The sequence below is a fragment of the Hipposideros armiger genome, unplaced genomic scaffold, assembly GCF_001890085.2.
Source record: "Hipposideros armiger isolate ML-2016 unplaced genomic scaffold, ASM189008v1 scaffold_119, whole genome shotgun sequence".
NCBI lineage: Eukaryota > Metazoa > Chordata > Mammalia > Chiroptera > Hipposideridae > Hipposideros > Hipposideros armiger.
Window position 1 is genome coordinate 540636 of NW_017731469.1, and position 14714 is coordinate 555349.

The 14714-nt window shown below is 45.3% G+C and overlaps 2 protein-coding genes and 1 pseudogene across 8 annotated transcripts in view; all 3 read left to right on the plus strand.

The window, feature by feature from the left end:
- The window catches only part of SNX12 (sorting nexin 12), a 113113-nt gene extending 108184 nt beyond the window's left edge, over positions 1–4929 (plus strand). For all 4 annotated transcript variants that reach the window (XM_019648037.1, XM_019648035.1, XM_019648034.1 and 1 more), the window contains one exon: positions 4879–4929. In XM_019648037.1, coding sequence (XP_019503582.1) covers positions 4879–4914 — 36 coding nt within the window. In that variant the 3' untranslated portion in view covers positions 4915–4929. The remainder of the gene's footprint in view (positions 1–4878) is intronic.
- Positions 3431–4037, plus strand: LOC109385568 (charged multivesicular body protein 1b-2-like; annotated as a pseudogene).
- SLC7A3 (solute carrier family 7 member 3) overlaps positions 4929–14714 on the plus strand; it is a 21059-nt gene continuing 11273 nt past the window's right edge. The window contains exons 1-13 of one of the 4 annotated variants that reach the window (XM_019648030.1): positions 4929–4988; positions 5576–5712; positions 8228–8627; positions 8939–9097; positions 9358–9535; positions 9717–9829; positions 9957–10179; positions 10353–10492; positions 10592–10694; positions 10921–11087; positions 11270–11436; positions 11770–11878; positions 12014–12348. In XM_019648030.1, coding sequence (XP_019503575.1) covers positions 8258–8627; positions 8939–9097; positions 9358–9535; positions 9717–9829; positions 9957–10179; positions 10353–10492; positions 10592–10694; positions 10921–11087; positions 11270–11436; positions 11770–11878; positions 12014–12144 — 1860 coding nt within the window. In that variant the 5' untranslated portion in view covers positions 4929–4988; positions 5576–5712; positions 8228–8257 and the 3' untranslated portion in view covers positions 12145–12348. Of the gene's footprint in view, positions 4989–5575; positions 5713–6678; positions 7229–7443; positions 8628–8938; positions 9098–9357; positions 9536–9716; positions 9830–9956; positions 10180–10352; positions 10493–10591; positions 10695–10920; positions 11088–11269; positions 11437–11769; positions 11879–12013; positions 12349–14714 lie in introns of those variants that run through there. The other 3 variants (XM_019648029.1, XM_019648032.1, XM_019648031.1) reach the window with 3 other exon arrangements.

Here is a 14714-nt window from a genome sequence, read left to right on the forward strand (position 1 = left end):
GCAAGCCTTGCCTTAGCAAATGCTAAAATATGGTAAAGTACCTATTATTTAAAATGTGCTGGGAAGAATAAACTAGAAACTACATAAATGTGCATAAATAGGGGACTGGTTAAGTAAATTAACCATCCATAATGTAAAACACTAGAGCTAATTTAAAAGAATGAATGGGAGTCTGTGAGTACTGATCTAGAAAGCAGTCCAAAATACATTTTTAAGAAAGAGTAAAAAGCAGAAAAGTATGTGTAGTGTAATCATATTTGTATTTTTAAAAGTATGTATGTGTTTATATTATGCATATATTTTATTGTATAAGCACAGAATCTGGAAGAAAGCAAAAGAAACTGTTAACAGTGGGGTATCACACTGGGTGGGAATGGATTTTTACTTTCCCCCTCTCTCTCTCTCATGAACATGTTTTGTTTTTGTTATTTTTTAATTAAAAACTAAATTTAATGTGTTGGCATCAAAGTGGACATAAACCAATTGAAAAATAGAAAATCCAGAACTATATGCTAGTATGTTTAAAAATTCACTATATGATAAAGTAGACATCACCAAACAGTTAAGAATGAGTAAAGAATTGTATTGACTCATTTGTGTCTTGACAAAAGTTCAAATTATATATTATATATAATGTCATATATACATATATATCACATTTGACATGCCAAAGTAAATTCCAAATGGAGTACAGAGTTATGCAGAAAAAGTGAAATGTCATCTACAAAAAGGTGGTCATTTAAAAACTCTTCATAAAAAAAATTCAAACCGTGGATAATTTTAGTATAATGAATACCGTTCGCCTAGATTCACCAGTTGTCAGCACTTGCCACACTTGCTTTCCCTGTCTCCCTCTACACACACTCATTATTTATGCTGAACCGTTTGTAGGTTTGCGACACTTCATCCGTAAACATTCAACATGTTAAGAGCAAAGACATTTTCCTACATAACCTCAATACCATTATCATGTGGAAGAAACTAATATTGACACAAGATGGGTGGTCCATATTGTATCATCATCTGACTCATTCAAAATTTCCCCAAAACCCCAATAAAATCCTTTATAGCTGTTTTTTTCAAAGTTTCAATTGAGGAATATACAGGGTTTTTTTTATTTTTTAAAATTAAAGTTTATTGGGGTGACAATTGTTAGTAAAGTTACACAGGTTTCAGGTGTCCAATTCTGTAATACAACATCTATATATCACATTGTGTGTTCACCACCCAGAGTCAGTTCTTCCATCACCACATATTTGATCCCCTTTACCCTCATCTACCACACCCCTCCCCCCTTACCCTCTGGTAACCACTAAACTGTTGTCTGTGACTATGAGATTTTGTTTCTAATGCCATGTCTCTTTAGATTCCTTTAATCTAGAATAGTCCCCCTACTTTTTTTTCTTTTATCTTTGAAGATATTTGCAGAGTTTTGGCTAGTTGTCTTCTGTATTCTAGACTGTCTCACAATCTGGATTTATCTGATTATTTCCTCATGACTAGATTTAGGTTAAAATTTTTTGACAAAAATATGTCATGGGTGATAATGTACCTCTCATTATATTAAATGAATGCTTTCCACGTCAGTTTTTCCCATTACTGGTGATGCTAAATTTGGTCATTTGGCTAAGGTGGGTCCCCCCAAATCTCTTCATTGTCAAGGTTGTATAGTAGGGAGAATTTTGGTCCCCATGATCTTCTCTCCACACAAATGTGTTTTGTTACATGGCAAAAAGAGCATTGCAGATATAATTAAGGTGACCAATTCTTAAAATAGGGAGATTGTCTTGGATTATCTGCAATGTAATCACATGACCCCAAGCCCTTAAAGTAGAAGAGGGAAAGTCAAAGAGATTCAAAGCAGGAGCAGGATCTGATGCCCTGTGCCTTGGAGATGGAAAAGAACACATGTTAAGGAAATGGGGACCTTAGTCCTACAGATGCACGGGACTAAATTCTGCCAACAACTTGAATGAGCTTGGAAGTGGATTCTTCCCCAAAGAATCTAAAAAGAAATGCAGATACTTTGATTTTATCCCCAAGAGGCTCTGAGCAAAGAATCCAGCCATGCAGTGCCAGACTTCTGACCTATATAAAGTGAGGAATAATAGATTTATGTTGTTTTAAGCCAATAAGATTGTAATGATTTGTTATGGCAGAAATGGAAAACTCATACAAGGACCTTTCCCTTTGTAATTAATATGTAATCTGAATATCCCGTTTCCCTACACTCAAGGATCATCTATTGATTATCACTATCTGAATCACTTAAAGTAATTTTGGTGAGTGCAAGATAGTGATTTTCTAATTCCAGCATTTCTTTCTTTCTTTTTTTTGGGGGGGGAATTGCGGGAGGGGAATAGCATTGGTGAATCAGGAAAGGGGAACAGACGAGTTGCTGTCCTTTTGTTCTTCAGTCTAGTTGTGGAGGACGTCGCTTCACTGGCCCATGTTGGTATTATCATTGCACTCTTCACAGGTGAGGCAGTTGCTCGCCGGTCATTAGACGGCCGCTCACGGCAGCTCACAAAAGCTCACACCCACTGCTGGCCAGCCCCACAGCAGCCTACACCATCTCCGGTGACTCACAGCAGCCTAGCTCCAGGTCAAGCTGTTGTTCACCATCTTAGCTGTAGAGGGCAGTGTAACTGGCCCTCATATGGGATCCGAACCGGGCCCTGCTGCTCAGTTCTGGCGTCCCAAGCCAACTCTTAACCAATGGGCCACTCGGCCAGCCCTCCAGCATTTCTTATTAGCTGGCATTCTTCTGTGAAGAAGAGATTGCCCCTGCCTTTTTAAGTATCACTATGAACTTAGGAATTCTTTTAAAATTCAGTTTATTATCCCATGCTATTAATATTCTTTTGAAATTAAAATTGACTGCCATGGGCTACCGTGAGTGGCCAGCAGTCACAGTGAGCAGCCGTTCAGAAGCCGGCGACTGATCTGCCTCACCTGGGAAGAGCGCAATGATGGTGCCAACTTGGGCCAGTGAAGCAACGTCCTCCACAACTAGACTGAAGAACAAAACGACAGCAACTTTTCTGTTCCCCTTCCCCCAATTCCCCAGCACTGTTCCCATCCCCCAATTCCCCAATTAAAAAAAAACATATGAATTAACCAATTTCCAAAAGAAATATTAATTACAAACAGAATGAACTGCTTTCTACTTCTATTTTATTTTATTAGCAAATGAGTTGTTTAAATGATAGCTAAGTTAGAGATTTACTCTAACATGGCTGATAGCACTGTAAATTGAATTAATGAAGGTGTTTCTTGGAATAAAGGAAAACTGTAAAAACAATGAATAATTGTACATCAGGCAAACCTAGGGGCCTGGTCAGCCACAGGTAGGGACTAAGAGGGCACTCAGAGCGCCCTCCCATCAAACCCACGCTGCTGCCCCGGGCTGTCGCCTCCTGAGGAAAGTCGTAGAATCATGTCCAATGTGGAGAAACACCTATTTAACTTGAAGTCTGCAGCAAAAGAACTTAACAAGCATGCCAAGAAATGCGATCAAGAATAGGCTGATAAGGCCATTCAGAAAGGCAATACAGAAAGAAGTTGCAAGAATACACGTTGAAATGAGGTCCACCAGCAAAACCAAGCCATTAATTTCTTGAGAAGGAGCGTTTGGGTTGATGCTGTGGCAGCCAGAGTCCAAACTGCAGTCACAATGGGCAAGGCAACCAAGTCCATGGCAGGTGTAGTTAAGTCCATGGATGCTACATAGAGGAGTAAGCACCTTGAAAAGATTTTGGTCTCGATGGACAAGTCTGAAGCACTGATGTTCAAACACAGCAAATGGAAGACTCGATGAGTAGCACTACAACCCTAACACCACCACCACAAAACCAAGTGGATATACTGCTTTAAGAAATGGCACATGAAGCTGGCCTTAATCTCAACATGGAACTACACAAGGTCAGACAGGATCTGTTGGCACAACTGTCACTTCCACGGAACAGGAGGAACTATCACAGAGATATCTCGTCTATGTGATAACGTGTGATTTAAAGAATTGGTGCTTTTGTTGACTTTACCTGCTTCTGAAAGATTTTGTGTGTATATATGGATAAGTTGCGCTCCAATGACAGTAAGACTACCATATATTACGGAGTGCTTTTAAATACTATTAATACAGAACTCTTTTTCTGCCATGCTGTACTTTCCAATACTTTAAGAAATCCCAGCGAGTTTCCAGCTTGACAGATTTTATGGGTTTGTATATCATGTTGAAAAGCATGAGGAACATTTTTATTTGTAGATGTCTTTTTTTTAAGTTGCAGAAAAGGAGTTTATTAGAAGTAAAAATACGTTTCAAAGAAGTAGAAATGGGCCCGAGCAATAGAGAATGGCTAAGGGCCCATTATTAGAAAAGAAAGGACACTCCAAAGAGTTTGGAGCAGGCCCTGAGCAGAGGCAAGGCTCAAAAGGCCTATTTGTAGATGTCTTTAACCAACTAGCTTGTTGTATATGAAATACCTTACTCAAAAATTACATAAAAAATCCAGCACCAAAGTACTACAGAATAAAGTATTTTATACAGAAAAAAATAATGGTGCATCGCTGCTATGGAATATTATGCAACTGCTAACACATGTTTTCAAATTACTAGTATTAATTTGAAAAAAGATTTGATCATGAAAAAAGGGGACTGTATAATTATATGACAATTTAATATGTGATATTATATATATAATATATAGACAATATATATAGGGAGAGACAAAGGCCATAACAGAGCATGCAAAAACACAAATAGTTGGTTTGTTAGAAATTATGGGTGACTTTTTTGCAGTTTGCATGACTGATAAATTGTTTTACAATAAAAAGAAATAAAATTTCAATGTTTTGCACTTGGCCATTGTACCACAGGAGATACTGAAGTGGGAAGAAGTTCACTATGATTGAAGACACCACAGAACTTCTGACAGAACAAGAACTGAGGAAGAAAATATGGTTAAATTCATGAAAGGGATGGAAAGGTGAGTGAGAGTAGTTGTTCACAAAATCTTGGAATGCTAGAATTGGAGGGTACCTCCTGGTACTTCTAAGTAGTTGACCAAGTTTTTATTGAATAACTGAGTGCCTGTTAAGTCCACTGTTAGACTTGAATGTTATGAGTGTATGAACAACGATAAGAATTACTGTTTACAAGCTGGGTTTAAATTTATGACACCTATTACTCCAAGAGGGAGTCATCCATTACTCGACTTTATCGCCCACTGCTGCCTATAAAACACTGCACTTGCTTGGCTGGTCTCTGCATGGGTCCCTGACTTTACTTCATGCCTCCCTGTAAGTCCAGATCTCATCCACCCTTCATGCTTCAAGGCTCAGCTTAAGTCTCTGCCAACCTCCCTCCTTCAACCCCTTACAATCTAAGAGGGCTCTTGATATATTCCAGTCTGTACTTATGGCTTCTTTCCCTGAATATTTACAGCACCAGTTTGTCAATTAGTCTCATAATTAAATCAATCACCTACTCTAAGCAACCTAATCATTACCATACAACCGAATATATTATTCCGAATATCTATTACGTTTTTACAATATATTTCCCCTGTGCCAGGTAGGAAGACGTGACTTCGTGATCTCATCTAAGCATCACAACAACGCTGAGAAATGTGTAAATTATATCCAGAAACTGAGACTCAGAGATGTTAGAAAATTTGCTCCAGGTCACAGTGGCTGTGCTGGAAATTTAAGGTAGCTCTAACTCCAAAGACTGCACTCCTAACCACTATGTAATGCTGCTGCAATTGTACTGTGTGTGTTTTCTCACCTTAATTAGAGATGTAAGATGAGTTTTAAGACTAGGAGGGCAAGGGTTGTTTCCTTTGTAGCCTCTTCATTGCTCCTCAAGCTGCTGTACACAGTCAGTGCTCAATAAGTACTTAAGGAATGCCAAAATGGAGCTGTAGATAGCTGAAAAGAACCAATTACTTCAAAAAGGATTTCGATTTTAGACAGAGCTGATTGGTGACATATTCATGATGGATTAAAGGAAACAAGGGCATTTGGGTCCATCTTTAGTCCCTGAGGCGTTTTGGTGGAGACCTACTCCTTCACACCCTTTGCTGCTCCCTTACGACTAAGAAGTGATTGGGCTGGAAGGGATTTCGGGTCTGACACCCAGTGTGATCCTTCTTCGATTCCTTCGTTCCTCTTCTTGTCCCGAAACTGCTCTCCTAAAAGGGCCTGTCTCTGTGCTGGCGCTTTTCCCGGTTAGGCTTTGCTTGGTGCCACACCTCCTCTCCTTGTGCATTGAAATGAGGTATGGTACCTATGGGAGGCAGGTAGTGAAGTCCACCTGGCCTGGTTTCATCAGGAAGGTGATGAACAAATAATGAGGGTGTGATGTCAGGCAAGTCATGCGTCTAAGCCTTGGCTTACTCATCAGTAAAACGGAATTAAATAAGCTCCCTCTTCCAATATTTCAATATTGTCAGAATTTCATATTTAGTAATTTAACATTTACAGGTAGCTAGAGATGCACTGTGGCGAGATGGGGCCTCGAATTCTAGATGGGATTGTGTGAAATCATCTTCCATAAAAAATAAAATTAAAAAAAACCACCCACAGTTGAAGGTGAGAGCTCAGGGGTCGGCGTCAGATGGCTGTCCATCATCTGACACGGTCCTTGGGAAAGACCAGGGGTGCGGGAACCTGGTGAGGAAAAGCAAGTTAAGGAAGGCTGAGGGAGGAGTCGGAGGCTATCTCCGGTGTTTTCCCCCTCCACCTCTCTTCCTCCCCTGCCCCCACTAATCACTGATTCTGACTATCAAGGCACAAAGGTAGAAAATCCCAGGGGGTCTCAGGCCAGGAAGCCTCTCATTGTCCTGCCCAAGGTAAGCGAGGTGGAAAGACTGCCCTCCCCCCTCTCGCTCCTCGCCACACTGGTCTTGCTGTACCAAGTGGGAAACAGGGTCAGGCCCCACGCAATCCCTTTTGCAAAGCGGAGGAGTATGTGCGTGCATGTGGGAGTGCGCGCGCGTGTGTTTGTGTGTGTTGTGTGTAGGGAGAAGGATTGGGGGTGGGATTCCATGACGTTACTGGCTCCGCCTCCGTGGGTATATAAGGGGCTCTTGGCGCGCAACGACCCCAAGCAGCAGCTTGAAGCCTGAGCAGCTTAACTCTGCACCTCCGAACCAACTCGTCTTAACTCATCCTCGCCGAAGCCGCCCCAAGGCTCTCCGCTCCCCGGGCTTGCAGCCGCTCCCTGGTAAGCCTTGGGGGCCGACACGTGCGTCGGAGGGGGACGGCGAGGGTCAGGGCACGGCGACGGATCTCTGGCAACCATGGCTTGCAGTTGCATCAACGCGGCCGTGACCTGTTGCTGGCGAGACCCCGGCCCCGGAACCGAGGCTCCCGCCTCCACTTCAGCTCCAGAACATTTCTAGATGGGCCGTGAGAATTTGGGAGCTGAGTCAGGGGGCCTAGTGCGGAGACCCTTCTCTCCGGTGTGAGCAATTTCGGGCTGCTTAGGGGCCCCTCTCGGGGCGCGTCTCTGAATCTTTACATGTCGAAGCCCCGCCTCACTGTTGATGCTAGCAGGTCAGCCTAGCGGGGCGGGAGGAAATGGGGGGACATTTGCTTACTCCCCAGGGCCACGGCGACGCAGTTCCGCGGTGTGGGCTTGGTGAGGAGGGATGGAATGGAGATTCGGCTCACTTTTGATCTGCTGCCTAGGTCGCTCGCCCTCCCTCCGGGGGATCTAAGAACCACACCTATGGAGTGGTCCTGGGGACAAGCACTGGACTGGAACGTGGATGCTGGGCGGGCTTTTTCCCACAGTTGCCGACCCTCCTAGGTCCCTTCTGTTTAATTTCCAAGGAGCTACAGGACAGGAACTGATATTAATATAAGATTTCATGGTTCCTGGGCTGGGGTCTAGGATAAATACCCGTTTCCCCGTGAGAAAGAGGAGTCTCATATTGACGGAGCACTTAGGAGGTACTAGGCCACTGTACTCCTGTATGGGACTTTCACATGCCTTTTCTGAAATTGCTCCTGGCACTGACCTGTGCGGTATTGTTATTCCTGTGCAGGAAGATACTGAGGTTAGAGGAAAAGTGACTTGCCTTTGTTTCTTCGGTAGCCTCCTGCCCATCCCCCCATACCCCCCTCAGCGCTTGTGCTTGTGGAGGGGCTATTGTAATTTATTCTTAGAGTTTAGGGATATTGAGCTCTACTGAAGAGCTTCTGTCTTGTTTCTCACCAGATCCTAGCATCCTCTTCAATTCCAGCTAGAATGCTGTGCCGCACACTTCGCAGATTTGGTCAAAAGCTGGTACGCAGGCGTATACTGGAGCCAGGCGTGACTGGGACTCGCCTTGCCAGATGCCTGAGCACTCTGGATTTAGTGGCCCTGGGTGTGGGCAGCACATTGGGTGCAGGCGTGTATGTCCTGGCTGGCGAGGTGGCCAAAGATAAAGCAGGACCATCCATTGTCATCTGCTTTTTGGTGACCGCCCTGTCTTCTGTGTTGGCTGGACTGTGCTATGCGGAGTTTGGTGCCCGGGTCCCGCGGTCTGGCTCTGCGTATCTCTACAGCTATGTCACTGTGGGGGAACTCTGGGCCTTCACCACTGGCTGGAACCTCATCCTCTCCTATGTCATCGGTGAGATGGTGGGCAGGGAGGAAACTACACAGCCAATGAGGGGGCTTTTGAGTCAGGGAATCTGAGTGGAACGCAAAGTCATCACAGGACTCCATTACCCCTAAATGCGTGTGTGTGCTGGGGGCTGGGAGGGTTCAAGTTGTGGAGAACTTGTTTGTTCTTACCTCTGTCCCGGTTTCTTTAATTGACTAAATCTGGTTCTTACAAAGTACTACTAGGTGAAAAGAGCAGGATTCTTGTGAGACTGGTATGGGAGAAGAGAGGGGGAGAGGGAGAAAACTTGACCCAACTTTCTCCTGCTCCTTCACCAGGTACAGCCAGTGTGGCACGGGCCTGGAGCTCAGCTTTTGACAACCTGATTGGGAACCACATCTCTCAGGCCCTGCAAGGAAGCATCTCGCTGAACGTCCCTCATATCCTCGCCAAGTACCCGGACTTCTTTGCTTTGGGCCTTGTGTTGTCGCTAACAGGTGAGGCAAGGGACAAAGATAATGATGGAGGCGGGGCTAGGAGGGACTAGGCCTGAGGCAAGGGCTCTGGGCCTTGTGTTGTCAGCTCACAGGTGAGGCAAGGGACAAAGATAATGAATGAGGCGGGGCTAGGAGGGACTAGGCCTGAGGCAAGGGCTGTGGCGAAGGAAGAGGAGCTGGGAAGGATCAGTCTGCACAGAGGTGGGGAAACAAAATGTGGACTGGAGACCGTCTGAGTCCCAAATGCCTCTTTCCCACAGCTTTGCTGGCCCTGGGGGCTAGTGAGTCGGCCCTGGTGACTAAGGTGTTCACAGCGGCGAACCTTCTGGTTCTCGTTTTTGTCATCGTCTCTGGCTTCATTAAGGGGGACCTGCACAACTGGAAGCTGACGGAAGAGGACTATAAACTGGCCATGGCAGGAGCCAATGTCACCTATAGGTTAGGAGACTCCCTCAGGAGATGCAGACCCGGGAACATGATGGGGCCAGGGTGTCCACGCTGAGGGCCTGGAAGAATGGGAGCCCAGGCCTTGGACACCTAGCTAAGTGTCCGGCATTCCAGAAAGGGCAGGGAGTTGGCTGGACACACCTTACCTTTGTCATCCGTTCTTCCTCTTCAGCTTGGGCCCTCTGGGCTCTGGAGGATTTGTGCCTTTCGGCGTCCAGGGGCTTCTGCGTGGAGCAGCTACCTGTTTCTATGCATTTGTTGGCTTCGACTGCATTGCTACCACTGGTAACACAGTCTTTGCTTTGTGTCAGGGGCTTGGGCACAGTGTGTGTGCACTCAGGCCACATGCAGATTGGGGGTGTTGGAGGAGGAGCCTTTGCCCTGATCCAGAACCTTGTGCCCCTTCCTGCAGGGGAAGAGGCCCAGAATCCCCAGCGCTCCATCCCCTTGGGCATTGTCGTTTCACTGTTAGTCTGCTTTCTGGCGTATTTTGGTGTCTCTTCGGCACTCACGCTAATGATGCCTTACTACCTGCTTCGACCTGAGAGCCCCTTGCCTGAGGCATTTCTCCATGTTGGCTGGGCCCCTGCCCGCTATGTTGTGGCTGTTGGATCCCTGTGTGCGCTTTCTACCAGGTCAGTGTCAAATGTGTGCTCTCCTGTGCTGTCGGAGTCTCAGGCTATAGCATTCAGGACCAGAGAACATCCCTAAAGGGGCTGTGAGGAGAAGGTGGAGACTCCTTAACCTCATAGGCTTGGGGAGAGAGATCGCAGTCAACTCATGCCACTCTGGGCATTCTTCTCTCCAGCCTCTTGGGTTCTATGTTCCCCATGCCTCGGGTGATCTATGCAATGGCGGAGGATGGCCTCCTGTTCCAAGTCCTCGCCCATATCCACAGCGACACACACACCCCCATCGTGGCCACTGTGGTCTCTGGCGTTATCGCAGGTGAAAAAGCATGTTTGCCCTTCCCCTAGCTGTTTTGCCAACTTCCTTACCTTTGCTCTTCCCTTTTCTCATTTCTTGTTTTCTGCCTATCAATTTCAGGATTAATGGCGTTCCTCTTTGAACTCAGTGACCTTGTGGACCTCATGTCAATTGGGACCCTGCTTGCTTATTCCCTGGTGTCTATTTGTGTTCTCATCCTCAGGTAAGACCCCCCTCCACATACTGTGATTTGGGTTTTTATTGGAGGAGGAATGATGGGGATCTGTTCCTCCTTCCTCTGCCTCCATCATCCTGTCTCCTTGAGGATTGTGGGTGCCCCTCCCTGCCCCAGAGAGCTACCTTTCATGGTGACAGGAGAGTTAAGCTGCCTGGGGGATGACAAAGTGGTTAAGGGTGGTTCTTACTACTGCCTTCTTACTCAACCTCAGGTATCAGCCTGATCTGGAGATGAAGAGTGAGGAAGATGAAGAGGAGTTCCAGGAGGAGAGGCCACCTCAAGCAGAAAAGCTGACCTTACAGCTACTGTTCTGTCCAGTCAATTCCATCCCCTCTCCACTGTCTGGCCAAGTTGTCTATGTTTGTTCCTCACTACTTGGTGAGCAATGGAGTTTTGCTCTGGGGTGTCTCTGGGGTTGGCATGATGTGGGGAGACAGTGTGTGGCATTTGGTGGCTGAGGGAGCACTAGAGAGAGGGTGACCCTCCTTGGAAATGGGTGCCTGATCATGTAACACATTGTCAAGAGTTGATATTGATGTTTCTCAACCTGACTCTTGAAGCTCTACTGGTGAGTGTCCTCTGCCTGGTGCTAGCCCAGTGGTCTGTTCCGCTGCTGTCTGGAGACAGAGTGTGGATTGCAGTGGTTGTGGTGCTCCTGTCGCTCATTACTGGGATCACTTGGGTCATCTGGAGACAGCCACAGAGCCCTACTCCGCTTCACTTTAAGGTAAATGACCTCTGTCTTTCCCCCAGGCTCCAGACACCTGTGGTCTACTAAGGTTCACAGATATTCTTTAATTGGACAGGGAAGGAAAGATCTAGGAGATACACATAGGCCAAAGACTTCTTCTCCGACCCTCCTTAGTTTATTTCCAGTTTATTTCCCCAAACTCTGCATGTTCTTGGCAGTCCCGTTTGAGGCACACTAAATGGTGGACAGTGAAATACAATTGGGTAGGAGTTGGACTCTGCCTTTCCTGGCCTGAGTAGTAGTTACAGGTCTTGTTCCAGGTCACCTGGTGGGGCGCTATGTACTAGGATGATTTTGCTTTGTTCCCAGGTCCCTGCTTTGCCTCTCCTCCCACTACTGAGCATCTTCGTGAATATTTACCTTATGATGCAGATGACAGCTGGCACCTGGGCCCGATTTGGGGTCTGGATGCTGATTGGTAGGTATCCACTTGGGAAGAGCTGGCCTCTTGGGTATCCCACCCCAACTCCTTTCCCTCTTGGTCTCAAGAAGGAAACCTATTAGTCATTATAGGTCATTATTTCCCCACCTCACAGCTACCTTTCCCCACTAGGGTTTGCTATCTACTTCGGCTATGGAATCCAGCACAGCTTGGAAGAGGTTAAGAGTGCCCGACCCCCACTGAAGGCTAGGGCCCCAACTATAGGCCTTGATGTCAGCCATTCCTGTACGCCTTCGATTTGACATCATGCCTGAATGCTCTCTGTTCCCCCCGCACAATAATGGAGACAACTCCTGACCACACAGAGCTAGGCCCCCCAATAAGATATTGGTGGGGGGCCACTGATAGAGCTTTGCTTTGTGGAGTGAAGGATTTGTGTCTCCTGTTTCTCATCTTTTTTTGAAACTTGTCTGCTTTTCAATTGTCTGTAGCTGCTTACTGGCCTTTTAAAAATTATTAAATAAAATTAGAACAGCTATGTCTTGTCTTGTGCTTGCTAGAGATGATGTGGAGTCTGACTTGCAGTGTGGAGAGCGTCACATAAGTGTCGTGTGTTGACTCCAGTCACCACTTGTTGACTCCAGTCACCACAGAAGTGTCTGTTGTGCCTGTGCGTGCCTCCTGTTGGCTCAGGGTTTGAGGAGGGTGGTGTAAGCAGTGCAGCCATCCTGTCTAGTCACACTTACGGGAGTGATCTTGAGATATGTTTCCCCTTGCTATACTAAAGTTAGGTTCTGAGTAAGTAGACAGCAACACTCGTCTCTGGGATTTGGGTCTGGACTCATCTTAGCACTGGCATTGGCCAGGACCTACACTGAGACCACTGTCTCCTGTTCCACCCTTGGACTTGGACCAGTCCCACGTTGCTGCGACTGCCTGAGCAACCCAAATTTTGGCTGGGGTGTTTGGCATTGCTGGGAGGAGAAGCAGACAGTGGGGGGCTTGGTAAAGAATTGTATATGTGTATAGACAATGATTGCTGCAGAAGTAGTAAGGGAACAACAGGTCAGAGCTGCCCAGATCAGGAACTAGGCATTCACCTCTGTTCAACAAACGTGAGCCTTCTATGAAATGCTAGGTCTGGGGCTGGGTGCTGGGGATACAAGCATGAATAAAACATCCCTGCCCTCAAGGAACTCACTGTCTAGTGGGAGAGACACACAGGTAAACAGCAGTGATTTGCAGCAAGGCAAGCTGAGTGCTGAGCACTGCAGGAGCCAAAGAAGGACATGCTTGACTGAGTATTGAATCAGTGTTGTGACAAGCTGGGTAGTGCTTGTCTGTCAGTGAAGAGTGCACCTGGAACTGTGGAAGTGTGAAAAAGCATACTGTTCAAGGGTATACCATACAGTTAATGTGGCTGGAGGGTAGTGGACATGGGCTTGTGAAGGATAACAGACCATGTGAATGGCCTTGTATATACTACCAAGGAATTCAGATGTCTTAAATGTGTGTGGAGTGGAGGATTCCACACAAGGGGCATGGTGGGGTCTGTTAGTCTGGCAGCAACAAGGAGAATGGCTTGGAGGAGGGTGGGGGCAGCTAGAGCGGTGAGATAATAGCTACCTTTATTGAGTGTTTATTATATGCCTGATACTGTGCATACAATCTCATTTAGTCCTTGCAGTAACCCTATGAAGTAGATGTTATAATCATGACTTCTTATAGATGAAGAAACAGGTTTTGGGTAAGAAATATGCTCTAGGTCACATAACTTGGAACACTCAGGGCTAGGACACAAACCCAGTTCTGTTTGACTGCAGTGTGTACTCTAACCATTGTGTGACATTGCCAGTATAATTAGGAGGGCAGCAATTTGGGCAAAATATATCAAGGTTTTGGGTCAGTTGGATATAAGATTAGACAGAAAAGGATGACTTAGATTTCTGGGTGAATGATCAAATTGTTATCCAAGATAGCATAAGAGGAAGAGCATATCTGGGGAAAGATAAATTCAGTTCTAGATTTGTTTTTATAAACATACATGAGTTTTATAATAGGTGAAGATACATAACCAATTGGAACTTAGAGTTGGTCAACAGGTTCAAGAGTCATCAACTCAGGACAAGCTGTGTGGTGCTAAAGACTGCCTTGGGGCAAAATAAACAAGCAGTCTATGCATGATGGGGGCATACATTCTTGTGACTTCTGTGGAGGGTAATTTGATGATGCAAGAATTAAAAACAGTCCTTTTGAGCTGACAATTCCACTTATAGGAACTCAAAAAATCTTAAATATATTAAGGGTATTTACTGTTATGTTACTTATAATTGTGTAACATTTGGAAGCTACCTAATGGGCATCAGCAAGGAACATTAAAGAAGTTACAATACTTTCATTCAGTGGAATACTTTATACAGCCATTAAAAAAAGCCTAAATAAGCATATGTGCCAAGAGGTGATATTAAAAGATCTCCAAGATACTCTGTTAAGTAGAAACAAAATGGGACCCAAACCCCAAGGTGTGGAACATTTGTGTGAAAGTACAAGAGGATGTATTCATACATAATTTTTTTTCTGGAAAAATAGACAAGAAACTGTTCACATCTGGTCTCTTCTGCACTTTCTTAGCTTTTTAACAGGTACAAACATTACTTTTATGACTTATAATTATACTGTAATTGTCATAACAGTAAAAGACTGGGGGAACTCTAACATTTAAGGGATAGAGGAGGAGGACTCTGCTGGAGACAAGGAATGACTCAGGACTGAGGGAGGGTTCATTGGCTTTGTTAGTAGATAATGGTCAGATGGTGGGATTGAAAGCTATATTGCCATAGGTTGAATGAATGGAGAGTGAGGAAGGTGACAA